This window comes from Coregonus clupeaformis, chromosome 14, assembly GCF_020615455.1.
Source record: "Coregonus clupeaformis isolate EN_2021a chromosome 14, ASM2061545v1, whole genome shotgun sequence".
Taxonomy (NCBI): domain Eukaryota; kingdom Metazoa; phylum Chordata; class Actinopteri; order Salmoniformes; family Salmonidae; genus Coregonus; species Coregonus clupeaformis.
In genome coordinates, this window is record NC_059205.1 from 8,607,351 (window position 1) to 8,622,912 (window position 15,562).

Here is a 15,562-nt window from a genome sequence, read left to right on the forward strand (position 1 = left end):
AGGCAGAGTTTGTACCTTCAGACACATGAAATGGTTCAAAATGGAAACAGTTCGCCTACCCGGCACGCAGGGCAGCTGAATCGGGTGTTTTTTATCGTTTCTTTTTACATAAATGTTTGGCGATCGACTAGGAATGTCTTGGAGATCGACCAGTTCATCGTGATCGACCAGTTGGTGACCACTGCTCTAGAAAGTTGAGTGACGTTCAATCTCATGCTTCTCTCTGTGGGCTGATATTTCTGCGAGGCAGTCCTGGGGAGCTTTCTGCGAGGCAGTCCTGGGGAGCTTTCTGCGAGGCAGTCCTGGGGAGCTGCACAGCAATCTTGGGGCTACTGCGCACACGCGGCTTAGAGGGAACATTGGTACTCAGTAATGTGTTGTATTGGATTAACCCCAAACATAACATTTTGTATTCAGGACAAAAAGTGAATTGCTTTGCCACATTTTTTTGCAGTATTTCTTTAGTGCCTTATTGCAAATAGGATGCATGTCTTGGAATATTTGTATTCTGTACAGGCTTCCTTCTTTTCACTCTGTCAATTAGGTTAGTATTGTGGAGTAACTACAATGTTGTTGATCATTATCAGTTTTCTCCTATCACAGCAATGTAACTGTTTTAAAGTGACCATTGGCCTCATGGTGAAATCCCTGAGCGGTTTCCTTCCTCTCCGGCAACTGAGTTAGGAAGGAAGCCTATATCTTTGTAGTGACTGGGTGTATTGATACACCATCCATGCTCAAAGGGATATTCAATGTCTGCTTTTTTGAACCAATAGGTGCCCTTCTTTGCATGGCAATGGAAAACTTCCCTGGTCTTTGTGGTTTAATCTGTGTTTGAAATTCATAAAAAAATCATGTTAAACACTACTATTGCACATCGAGTGAATCCATGCAACTTATTGTGACTTGTTAAGTACATTTTTGCTCCTGAACATGCCATAACAAAGGGGTTGAATACTTATTGACTCAAGACATTTCAGATTTTAATTTTTTTATTAATTTGTTAAAAAAAAAATGAAAAACATAATTCCACTTTGACATCATGTTGTATTGTGTGTAGTAGGCCAGTGGCAAAAAATTAATCACAATTAAATCCATTTAAATTTCAGGCTGTAACACAACAAAATGTGGAAAAAGCCAATGGATGTGATTACTTTCTGAAGGCACTGTACTTAGGTTCAGGAACTCCACAATACTTTTGAGCTACTCTATAAGAGGTGCAAGAACTCAAGCAGTGAACACCTCAGTATACAGATATTAATATATGATACAGTATATTATGATGATATACTGTATATAATCTAATATCACTGGTATCGGGTTGTTCTTCCAGGTGAGGAGATCGCCAGACCCAGACGCTCCACCCCTACACCAAGACCCGCCCCCGAGACACAAAGGTCAGAGTTCAAAACTGTGCTAATGCTGACACAGCAAACATGCTACCATATTTGCTATGTACTGTGTTGATAGAATTTGTGTTGGGTCTGCTAAATGTTCTGTTTGGGAAAACAATTAAGCTGTTAAATTCAATTAAATAACAAAGTACAAGTACATCGCTGAGATCTTGATTATCAGAGTTGTAAAATCGCATTTACATATCTTGAATTTACCATCTCTTGCAGTGAGAGAGTATCCCAGAATCGCAGAGCATCCCCAGCTTTCTTCGGGCCTCCTCCAGAGACGACCTATGAGACACACAGATATGATAGTAACAGAAATGATGGTAACTCTCACAAGAATAGTCTTTCTGACTGAATGTATATTTGTGTGTCTTTGTGTTTTTACTAGGGCTGTCAAATGATTAAAATTTTTAATCAAATTAATCAGAATTTTCAGTGGATTAATCATGATTAATCACTATTTGCAATTACACCTGAATCCTAACCATTTTTTTTCTGAAATGCATACCAAAAGATAAATAACAGGACACAGATACATAATTTTCATATTATGTCTGTTTATTAACACAGCCAAATAATGGTGTTTTAAATCAAGCTGAAACATACTACACACCATAATATTTGTCTTTGGCTGTGGCTCTTGACGGTGGCTTATAGAATGAGTCTTGAGACGCCACTTGCAAAACATCAAGGAAACCTGAGTCTTCTACAATGCTAATGGGTCTACAATCCTTTGCAATCCATTTTGCTATTGTGTTGGTCAAATTATCTGAGGTTGATTTTGTTAATTGCCTGCAAACATTCAGCGTGGTCTGGCGCAAAACCACTTGCTGAATCTGACGGCCCAGCAAACGCATGTTTGGCGTTGACATGGTACTTCAAGCTTGAACAGCTCCGGTGAAATTGAAACTCCTTCTTACAAATCTTGCAAATAACCTTGTACTTGTTAACTGTACCATCATCATTCTTTTTATATTTGAATCCGTCAATAGGCCCACTTTGCTCACCTTGCTCCATCTCGCCTCTAGCTCCCAACCACTTTCCTGACCTGAATAATTTGTCACACTGCGCATGCGTGAAATGCGTTAAAAAAATTGACGTAATTAACAGCAAACAACTAATTAACGTCGTTAACGCGCTATTTTTGACAGCCCTAGTTTTTACATAATGGGATCTAAATGTGTGTCAATAGTTTGTTAGGTTTGTGCATCATATCCCACTGAGGTGTGATGAGCCATTTTTATATCCTGTCTTTGTCTATCATAGTAGTCTGTATAGAGGCTGATGCATGGAGTGACTCCAGACCATACTCTGTATCCCCTTTGACCAGACACTTTCCCACAGGAGGTAAGCCCCCACTATATCATTTATATCAGTCATGATTGTGCTATTATATTATTATAATAGAACAAGCATGGCATTTGCTAACACAGCCGCGGGCCACATTGAAATCAGCTTGTTGTCCGCATATGGCTTGCAGGCCGCCAGTTTGAGACCAATGTTGTAGCCATTGATTCTTGAAGAATATAACTTATAAATGCCTCATGAGCTTTAGTTCAACTGTCGTACCACATCAGAACCCAAAATATAAGCTTGTTTTACTCCAGTGTTTATAAAACAAAGTAAATGTAAACAAACACTGTAAAGCCTCAAAACATGGTTAGAACTATAATGTTGATATCATGGATGGTCAGTCCTTGCATCCATAACTCTGTCTATGAATTTGAGAGTGGTTACATTTCTCCAGCCCCATCCCTCAGCTTTTTACCGAAACAGTGGTGGGGAAACACTTTGTCATTGTTTCAACAGCTGATTGCCCCTTTAAGTAAGTCTATAGACTGACCTAGTGTCACACCCTTTAGTGCCGTAGTACTGTAGACTAACTGGTGTACAAAATGCAAGTCGTTTGACCAAGTGTCACTCTCTTTGTAGCTCCTCCTCCACTTCCTCCCAAGAACATCCCAGCAGCTAGTCAAGGCTATTCTTCATCTGATTCTTCCGGTAATATTATTTTGCTAGTGACCATAATTCCCATATGGAAGCAGATTCATGCCAAAACTTCAATGGTTTTATTTGTTTTCGTTTTGGCATGAATCAGCTTCCATATTCCCATGCCTCGTGCACACTTGTCATTGTTCTTTGGACAGCATTGATAGAAGTGAACTCAGGAAGATCTCTGAACTTTTTTTTTCCCCACAGCTGATTTACCCAATGGGAGAATAGTCTCAAGCCCCGCCCCCATCTACCTGAATGTCCAATCCCCAGCCTCATACAGAGGTTCCCCGGTGCCTGACCTGGACGATGTGTTTGGCCCCATGGAATCCTCCCGGACCAATGAGGGCAGGGCCTCGCCCCGATGGGTCAGCTTCAACAGTGAGAGACCGCCCCCACCGGACGAACCGGCCCCGCCTCCGCCCCCTGCCTATCCTCCTCCTGACTCGCCCAACTCCCTCTCCTCTGCCCTAGACTCCCCCTGCTTCTCGCCGGGCCCCCCTCCGGATGAGCCTCCCCCCTCCCCACCGCCCTTCTCCTCTCCACCCGACTCGCCCATCTCCATCATCTCCGTTCCCCCTCCAGACGAACCCGTTCCCCCCCTGCCTCCTGACTTCTCGCCCCCGGACTCCCCGCCATGCATCGCCATCAATCCTAGTCTGTTTTTGGATGATGATGAGATACTGGAGTACTCCGCAGCTCCCTCTGCCCCTGCTGCCCCACTGGAGTACTCCCCTGCCCCTACCAGTCCCATCCCTCCCCCCCTGCCTGCGGAGCGCTCCCCTCGGGCAGGCGTCCCTTCCCCTCTGGTGTTCCTCAGGGAGGAGCAGCCTGACTTTATGGCCTGGCCCCTGGGACTGACCCCACTCCTCCCGCCCACCTACAGGCCCATGGTGTCCTCCCCCGGACCCTTCCCAGGCAGTGGTGAGTACCACTGTAGGAAAACATAGAAATACAATGGGTAGATTACCAGTCTTGGAAAACATAGAAATATAATGGGTAGATTACCAGTCTTGGAAAACATAGAAATATAATGGGTAGATTACCACGCTAGGAAAACATAGAAATATAATGGGTAGATTACCACGCTAGGAAAACATAGAAATATAATGGGTAGATTACCACGCTAGGAAAACATAGAAATATAATGGGTAGATTACCACGCTAGGAAAACATAGAAATATAATGGGTAGATTACCACGCTAGGAAAACATAGAAATATGATGGGTAGATTACCACGCTAGGAAAACATAGAAATATAATGGGTAGATTACCACTCTATGAAAACATAGAAATACAACAGGTAGATTACCACTCTAGGAAAACATAGAAATACAATACAAGTAGAATGGGTAACCCGATCATCGTGAAAATGTAATTAGTTGACATCACTCTATTACTACAATTGCTATGGGATCTAGATAGTGCTGGTCATAAGCTTAGTATGTCCTCATGTCACATGCCTCCCTTTTCCCTTTACAGGCCCCTCCTCTCCACCTCGTCCTGCCACGCCCCTGTCAGGAGGTAGTCCAATCCCTCCCCCTCTTCCTACAAGGCCCTCCTCTCGACCCAAACTGCCCCCTGGGAAACCAATAGGAGACCTGGTATGGCACACTTAAACTTGTAATAGATACTATTAGAATGTTAGACTTGTGATAGATACTATTAGAATGTGTTAGACTTGTAATAGAGACTATTAGAATGTTAGACTTGTGATAGATACTATTAGAATGTGTTAGACTTGTGATAGATACTATTAGAATGTTAGACTTGTGATAGATACTATTAGAATGTTAGACTTGTAATAGATACTATTAGAATGTGTTAGACTTGTAATAGATAATATTAGAATGTGTTAGACTTGTGATAGATACTATTAGAATGTGTTAGACTTGTAATAGATACTATTATAATGTTAGACTTGTGATATATACTATTAGAATGTGTTAGACTTGTGATAGATACTATTAGAATGTTAGACTTGTGATAGATACTATTACAATGTGTTAGACTTGTGATAGATACTATTAGAATGTTAGACTTGTAATAGATACTGTTAGAATGTGTTAGACTTGTAATATATACTATTAGAATGTGTTAGACTTGTGATAGATACTATTAGAATGTGTTAGACTTGTAATAGATACTATTAGAATGTTAGACTTGTAATAGATACTATTAGAATGCTAGACTTGTAATAGATACTATTAGAATGTTAGACTTGTAATAGATACTATTAGAATGCTAGACTTGTAATAGATACTATTAGAATGTTAGACTTGTAATAGATACTATTAGAATGCTAGACTTGTAATAGATACTATTAGAATGTTAGACTTGTAATAGATACTATTAGAATGCTAGACTTGTAATAGATACTATTAGAATGTTAGACTTGTGATATATACTATTAGAATGTGTTAGACTTGTGATAGATACTATTAGAATGTGTTAGACTTGTGATAGATACTATTAGAATGTGTTAGACTTGTAATAGATACTATTAGAATGTTAGACTTGTAATAGATACTATTAGAATGCTAGACTTGTGATAGATACTATTAGAATGTTAGACTTGTGATAGATACTATTAGAATGTGTTAGACTTGTGATAGATACTATTAGAATGTGTTAGACTTGTGATAGATACTATTAGAATGTGTTAGACTTGTGATAGATACTATTAGAATGTTAGACTTGTGATAGATACTATTAGAATGTTAGACTTGTGATAGATACTATTAGAATGTTAGACTTGTAATAGATACTATTAGAATGTGTTAGACTTGTAATAGATAATATTAGAATGTGTTAGACTTGTGATAGATACTATTAGAATGTGTTAGACTTGTAATAGATACTATTAGAATGTTAGACTTGTGATATATACTATTAGAATGTGTTAGACTTGTGATAGATACTATTAGAATGTTAGACTTGTGATAGATACTATTACAATGTGTTAGACTTGTGATAGATACTATTAGAATGTTAGACTTGTAATAGATACTGTTAGAATGTGTTAGACTTGTAATATATACTATTAGAATGTGTTAGACTTGTGATAGATACTATTAGAATGTGTTAGACTTGTAATAGATACTATTAGAATGTTAGACTTGTAATAGATACTATTAGAATGCTAGACTTGTAATAGATACTATTAGAATGTTAGACTTGTAATAGATACTATTAGAATGCTAGACTTGTAATAGATACTATTAGAATGTTAGACTTGTAATAGATACTATTAGAATGTTAGACTTGTAATAGATACTATTACAATGTGTTAGACTTGTAATAGATACTACTAGAATGTTAGACTTTTGATAGATACTATTAGAATGTGTTAGACTTGTGATAGATACTATTAGAATGTTAGACTTGTGATATATACTATTAGAATGTGTTAGACTTGTGATAGATACTATTAGAATGTGTTAGACTTGTGATAGATACTATTAGAATGTGTTAGACTTGTAATAGATACTATTAGAATGTTAGACTTGTGATAGATACTATTAGAATGTGTTAGACTTGTGATAGATACTATTAGAATGTGTTAGACTTGTAATATATACTATTAGAATGTTAGACTTGTGATAGATACTATTACAATGTGTTAGACTTGTGATAGATAATATAGATAATATGTGATAGATAATAATGTAATGTAATGTAATGTAATATTAGAATGTTAGACTTGTAATAGATACTATTAGAATGTTAGACTTGTGATAGATACTATTAGAATGTGTTAGACTTGTAATATATACTATTAGAATGCTAGACTTGTGATAGATACTATTAGAATGTTAGACTTGTAATAGATACTATTAGAATGTGTTAGACTTGTAATAGATACTACTAGAATGTTAGACTTTTGATAGATACTATTAGAATGTGTTAGACTTGTGATAGATACTATTAGAATGTGTTAGACTTGTGATAGATACTATTAGAATGTGTTAGACTTGTGATAGATACTATTAGAATGTTAGACTTGTGATAGATACTATTAGAATGTTAGACTTTTGATAGATACTATTAGAATGTGTTAGACTTGTGATAGATACTATTAGAATGTTAGACTTGTGATAGATACTATTACAATCTGTTAGACTTGTGATAGATACTATTAGAATGTTAGACTTGTAATAGATACTATTAGAATGTGTTAAACTTGTGATAGATACTATTAGAATGTGTTAGACTTGTAAAATATACTATTAGAATGTTAGACTTGTAATAGATACTATTAGAATGTTAGACTTGTAATAGATACTATTAGAATGCTAGACTTGTAATAGATACTATTAGAATGTTAGACTTGTAATAGATACTATTAGAATGTGTTAGACTTGTGATAGATACTATTAGAATGTTAGACTTGTAATAGATACTATTAGAATGTTAGACTTGTGATAGATACTATTAGAATGTGTTAGACTTGTAATATATACTATTAGAATGCTAGACTTGTGATAGATACTATTAGAATGTTAGACTTGTGATAGATACTATTAGAATGTGTTAGACTTGTGATAGATACTATTAGAATGTTAGACTTGTAATAGATACTGTTAGAATGTGTTAGACTTGTAATAGATACTATTAGAATGTGTTAGACTTGTGATAGATACTATTAGAATGTGTTAGACTTGTAATAGATACTATTAGAATGTTAGACTTGTAATAGATACTATTAGAATGCTAGACTTGTAATAGATACTATTAGAATGTTAGACTTGTAATAGATACTATTAGAATGTGTTAGACTTGTGATAGATACTATTAGAATGTTAGACTTGTAATAGATACTATTAGAATGTTAGACTTGTGATAGATACTATTAGAATGTGTTAGACTTGTAATATATACTATTAGAATGCTAGACTTGTGATAGATACTATTAGAATGTTAGACTTGTGATAGATACTATTAGAATGTGTTAGACTTGTGATAGATACTATTAGAATGTGTTAGACTTGTGATAGATACTATTAGAATGTGTTAGACTTGTGATAGATACTATTAGAATGTTAGACTTGTGATAGATACTATTAGAATGTTAGACTTGTGATAGATACTATTAGAATGTTAGACTTGTAATAGATACTATTAGAATGTGTTAGACTTGTAATAGATAATATTAGAATGTGTTAGACTTGTGATAGATACTATTAGAATGTGTTAGACTTGTAATAGATACTATTAGAATGTTAGACTTGTGATATATACTATTAGAATGTGTTAGACTTGTGATAGATACTATTAGAATGTTAGACTTGTGATAGATACTATTACAATGTGTTAGACTTGTGATAGATACTATTAGAATGTTAGACTTGTAATAGATACTGTTAGAATGTGTTAGACTTGTAATAGATACTGTTAGAATGTGTTAGACTTGTGATAGATACTATTAGAATGTGTTAGACTTGTAATAGATACTATTAGAATGTTAGACTTGTAATAGATACTATTAGAATGTTAGACTTGTAATAGATACTATTAGAATGTTAGACTTGTAATAGATACTATTAGAATGTGTTAGACTTGTGATAGATACTATTAGAATGTTAGACTTGTAATAGATACTATTAGAATGTTAGACTTGTGATAGATACTATTAGAATGTGTTAGACTTGTAATATATACTATTAGAATGCTAGACTTGTGATAGATACTATTAGAATGTTAGACTTGTGATAGATACTATTAGAATGTGTTAGACTTGTGATAGATACTATTAGAATGTTAGACTTGTAATAGATACTATTACAATGTGTTAGACTTGTAATAGATACTACTAGAATGTTAGACTTTTGATAGATACTATTAGAATGTGTTAGACTTGTGATAGATACTATTAGAATGTTAGACTTGTGATAGATACTATTAGAATGTTAGACTTGTAATAGATACTATTAGAATGTGTTAGACTTGTAATAGATAATATTAGAATGTGTTAGACTTGTGATAGATACTATTAGAATGTGTTAGACTTGTAATAGATACTATTAGAATGTTAGACTTGTGATATATACTATTAGAATGTGTTAGACTTGTGATAGATACTATTAGAATGTTAGACTTGTGATAGATACTATTACAATGTGTTAGACTTGTGATAGATACTATTAGAATGTTAGACTTGTAATAGATACTGTTAGAATGTGTTAGACTTGTAATATATACTATTAGAATGTGTTAGACTTGTGATAGATACTATTAGAATGTGTTAGACTTGTGATAGATACTATTAGAATGTTAGACTTGTAATAGATACTATTAGAATGCTAGACTTGTAATAGATACTATTAGAATGTTAGACTTGTAATAGATACTATTAGAATGCTAGACTTGTAATAGATACTATTAGAATGTTAGACTTGTAATAGATACTATTAGAATGTTAGACTTGTAATAGATACTATTACAATGTGTTAGACTTGTAATAGATACTACTAGAATGTTAGACTTTTGATAGATACTATTAGAATGTGTTAGACTTGTGATAGATACTATTAGAATGTGTTAGACTTGTGATAGATAATATAGATAATATGTGATAGATAATAATGTAATGTAATGTAATGTAATATTAGAATGTTAGACTTGTAATAGATACTATTAGAATGTTAGACTTGTGATAGATACTATTAGAATGTGTTAGACTTGTAATATATACTATTAGAATGCTAGACTTGTGATAGATACTATTAGAATGTTAGACTTGTAATAGATACTATTAGAATGTGTTAGACTTGTAATAGATACTACTAGAATGTTAGACTTTTGATAGATACTATTAGAATGTGTTAGACTTGTGATAGATACTATTAGAATGTGTTAGACTTGTGATAGATACTATTAGAATGTGTTAGACTTGTGATAGATACTATTAGAATGTTAGACTTGTAATAGATACTATTAGAATGTGTTAAACTTGTGATAGATACTATTAGAATGTGTTAGACTTGTAAAATATACTATTAGAATGTTAGACTTGTAATAGATACTATTAGAATGTTAGACTTGTAATAGATACTATTAGAATGTTAGACTTGTGATAGATACTATTAGAATGTGTTAGACTTGTAATATATACTATTAGAATCCTTACTTGTGATAGATACTATTAGAATGTTAGACTTGTAATAGATACTATTAGAATGTGTTAGACTTGTAATAGATACTACTAGAATGTTAGACTTTTGATAGATACTATTAGAATGTGTTAGACTTGTGATAGATACTATTAGAATGTGTTAGACTTGTGATAGATACTATTAGAATGTGTTAGACTTGTGATAGATACTATTAGAATGTTAGACTTGTGATAGATACTATTAGAATGTTAGACTTTTTGATAGATACTATTAGAATGTGTTAGACTTGTGATAGATACTATTAGAATGTTAGACTTGTGATAGATACTATTACAATCTGTTAGACTTGTGATAGATACTATTAGAATGTTAGACTTGTAATAGATACTATTAGAATGTGTTAAACTTGTGATAGATACTATTAGAATGTGTTAGACTTGTAAATATACTATTAGAATGTTAGACTTGTAATAGATACTATTAGAATGTTAGACTTGTAATAGATACTATTAGAATGCTAGACTTGTAATAGATACTATTAGAATGTTAGACTTGTAATAGATACTATTAGAATGTGTTAGACTTGTGATAGATACTATTAGAATGTTAGACTTGTAATAGATACTATTAGAATGTTAGACTTGTGATAGATACTATTAGAATGTGTTAGACTTGTAATATATACTATTAGAATGCTAGACTTGTGATAGATACTATTAGAATGTTAGACTTGTGATAGATACTATTAGAATGTGTTAGACTTGTGATAGATACTATTAGAATGTTACTCTTGTAATAGATACTGTTAGAATGTGTTAGACTTGTAATAGATACTATTAGAATGTGTTAGACTTGTGATAGATACTATTAGAATGTGTTAGACTTGTAATAGATACTATTAGAATGTTAGACTTGTAATAGATACTATTAGAATGCTAGACTTGTAATAGATACTATTAGAATGTTAGACTTGTAATAGATACTATTAGAATGTGTTAGACTTGTGATAGATACTATTAGAATGTTAGACTTGTAATAGATACTATTAGAATGTTAGACTTGTGATAGATACTATTAGAATGTGTTAGACTTGTAATATATACTATTAGAATGCTAGACTTGTGATAGATACTATTAGAATGTTAGACTTGTGATAGATACTATTAGAATGTGTTAGACTTGTGATAGATACTATTAGAATGTGTTAGACTTGTGATAGATACTATTAGAATGTGTTAGACTTGTGATAGATACTATTAGAATGTTAGACTTGTGATAGATACTATTAGAATGTTAGACTTGTGATAGATACTATTAGAATGTTAGACTTGTAATAGATACTATTAGAATGTGTTAGACTTGTAATAGATAATATTAGAATGTGTTAGACTTGTGATAGATACTATTAGAATGTGTTAGACTTGTAATAGATACTATTAGAATGTTAGACTTGTGATATATACTATTAGAATGTGTTAGACTTGTGATAGATACTATTAGAATGTTAGACTTGTGATAGATACTGTTACAATGTGTTAGACTTGTGATAGATACTATTAGAATGTTAGACTTGTAATAGATACTGTTAGAATGTGTTAGACTTGTAATAGATACTGTTAGAATGTGTTAGACTTGTGATAGATACTATTAGAATGTGTTAGACTTGTAATAGATACTATTAGAATGTTAGACTTGTAATAGATACTATTAGAATGCTAGACTTGTAATAGATACTATTAGAATGTTAGACTTGTAATAGATACTATTAGAATGTGTTAGACTTGTGATAGATACTATTAGAATGTTAGACTTGTAATAGATACTATTAGAATGTTAGACTTGTGATAGATACTATTAGAATGTGTTAGACTTGTAATATATACTATTAGAATGCTAGACTTGTGATAGATACTATTAAAATTTTAGACTTGTGATAGATACTATTAGAATGTGTTAGACTTGTGATAGATACTATTAGAATGTTAGACTTGTAATAGATACTATTACAATGTGTTAGACTTGTAATAGATACTACTAGAATGTTAGACTTTTGATAGATACTATTAGAATGTGTTAGACTTGTGATAGATACTATTAGAATGTTAGACTTGTGATAGATACTATTAGAATGTTAGACTTGTAATAGATACTATTAGAATGTGTTAGACTTGTAATAGATAATATTAGAATGTGTTAGACTTGTGATAGATACTATTAGAATGTGTTAGACTTGTAATAGATACTATTAGAATGTTAGACTTGTGATATATACTATTAGAATGTGTTAGACTTGTGATAGATACTATTAGAATGTTAGACTTGTGATAGATACTATTACAATGTGTTAGACTTGTGATAGATACTATTAGAATGTTAGACTTGTAATAGATACTGTTAGAATGTGTTAGACTTGTAATATATACTATTAGAATGTGTTAGACTTGTGATAGAGACTATTAGAATGTGTTAGACTTGTGATAGATACTATTAGAATGTTAGACTTGTAATAGATACTATTAGAATGCTAGACTTGTAATAGATACTATTAGAATGTTAGACTTGTAATAGATACTATTAGAATGCTAGACTTGTAATAGATACTATTAGAATGTTAGACTTGTAATAGATACTATTAGAATGTTAGACTTGTAATAGATACTATTACAATGTGTTAGACTTGTAATAGATACTACTAGAATGTTTAGACTTTGTGATAGATACTATTAGAATGTGTTAGACTTGTGATAGATACTATTAGAATGTTAGACTTGTGATATATACTATTAGAATGTGTTAGACTTGTGATAGATACTATTAGAATGTGTTAGACTTGTGATAGATACTATTAGAATGTGTTAGACTTGTAATAGATACTATTAGAATGTTAGACTTGTGATAGATACTATTAGAATGTGTTAGACTTGTGATAGATACTATTAGAATGTGTTAGACTTGTAATATATACTATTAGAATGTTAGACTTGTGATAGATACTATTACAATGTGTTAGACTTGTGATAGATAATATAGATAATATGTGATAGATAATAATGTAATGTAATGTAATGTAATATTAGAATGTTAGACTTGTAATAGATACTATTAGAATGTTAGACTTGTGATAGATACTATTAGAATGTGTTAGACTTGTAATATATACTATTAGAATGCTAGACTTGTGATAGATACTATTAGAATGTTAGACTTGTAATAGATACTATTAGAATGTGTTAGACTTGTAATAGATACTACTAGAATGTTAGACTTTGATAGATACTATTAGAATGTGTTAGACTTGTGATAGATACTATTAGAATGTGTTAGACTTGTGATAGATACTATTAGAATGTGTTAGACTTGTGATAGATACTATTAGAATGTTAGACTTGTAATAGATACTATTAGAATGTGTTAAACTTGTGATAGATACTATTAGAATGTGTTAGACTTGTAAAATATACTATTAGAATGTTAGACTTGTAATAGATACTATTAGAATGTTAGACTTGTAATAGATACTATTAGAATGCTAGACTTGTAATAGATACTATTAGAATGTTAGACTTGTAATAGATACTATTAGAATGTGTTAGACTTGTGATAGATACTATTAGAATGTTAGACTTGTAATAGATACTATTAGAATGTTAGACTTGTGATAGATACTATTAGAATGTGTTAGACTTGTAATATATACTATTAGAATGCTAGACTTGTGATAGATACTATTAGAATGTTAGACTTGGTGATAGATACTATTAGAATGTGTTAGACTTGTGATAGATACTATTAGAATGTGTTAGACTTGTGATAGATACTATTAGAATGTGTTAGACTTGTGATAGATACTATTAGAATGTTAGACTTGTGATAGATACTATTACAATGTGTTAGACTTGTGATAGATACTATTAGAATGTTAGACTTGTAATAGATACTGTTAGAATGTGTTAGACTTGTAATAGATACTATTAGAATGTGTTAGACTTGTGATAGATACTATTAGAATGTGTTAGACTTGTAATAGATACTATTAGAATGTTAGACTTGTAATAGATACTATTAGAATGCTAGACTTGTAATAGATACTATTAGAATGTTAGACTTGTAATAGATACTATTAGAATGTGTTAGACTTGTGATAGATACTATTAGAATGTTAGACTTGTAATAGATACTATTAGAATGTTAGACTTGTGATAGATACTATTAGAATGTGTTAGACTTGTAATATATACTATTAGAATGCTAGACTTGTGATAGATACTATTAGAATGTTAGACTTGCTGATAGATACTATTAGAATGTGTTAGACTTGTGATAGATACTATTAGAATGTGTTAGACTTGTGATAGATACTATTAGAATGTGTTAGACTTGTGATAGATACTATTAGAATGTTAGACTTGTGATAGATACTATTAGAATGTTAGACTTGTGATAGATACTATTAGAATGTTAGACTTGTAATAGATACTATTAGAATGTGTTAGACTTGTAATAGATAATATTAGAATGTGTTAGACTTGTGATAGATACTATTAGAATGTGTTAGACTTGTAATAGATACTATTAGAATGTTAGACTTGTGATATATACTATTAGAATGTGTTAGACTTGTGATAGATACTATTAGAATGTTAGACTTGTGATAGATACTATTACAATGTGTTAGACTTGTGATAGATACTATTAGAATGTTAGACTTGTAATAGATACTGTTAGAATGTGTTAGACTTGTAATAGATACTGTTAGAATGTGTTAGACTTGTGATAGATACTATTAGCATGTGTTAGACTTGTAATAGATACTATTAGAATGTTAGACTTGTAATAGATACTATTAGAATGCTAGACTTGTAATAGATACTATTAGAATGTTAGACTTGTAATAGATACTATTAGAATGTGTTAGACTTGTGATAGATACTATTAGAATGTTAGACTTGTAATAGATACTATTAGAATGTGTTAGACTTGTGATAGATACTATTAGAATGTTAGACTTGTAATAGATACTATTAGAATGTTAGACTTGTGATAGATACTATTAGA

General features: G+C 32.0%; 1 protein-coding gene across 4 annotated transcripts in view; it reads left to right on the top strand.

Moving 5' to 3' along the window:
• LOC121580673 (SH3-containing GRB2-like protein 3-interacting protein 1) overlaps nt 1-15,562 on the top strand; it is a 65,795-nt gene that overhangs the window by 24,745 nt on the left and 25,488 nt on the right. For 3 of the 4 annotated variants that reach the window (XM_041895654.1, XM_041895655.1, XM_041895656.1), the window contains 6 exons: nt 1,334-1,397; nt 1,623-1,723; nt 2,667-2,747; nt 3,333-3,401; nt 3,600-4,316; nt 4,875-4,996. In XM_041895654.1, the coding sequence (XP_041751588.1) occupies nt 1,334-1,397; nt 1,623-1,723; nt 2,667-2,747; nt 3,333-3,401; nt 3,600-4,316; nt 4,875-4,996 (1,154 nt within the window). The remainder of the gene's footprint in view (nt 1-1,333; nt 1,398-1,622; nt 1,724-2,666; nt 2,748-3,332; nt 3,402-3,599; nt 4,317-4,874; nt 4,997-15,562) is intronic. The other variant, XM_041895657.1, reaches the window with a different exon arrangement.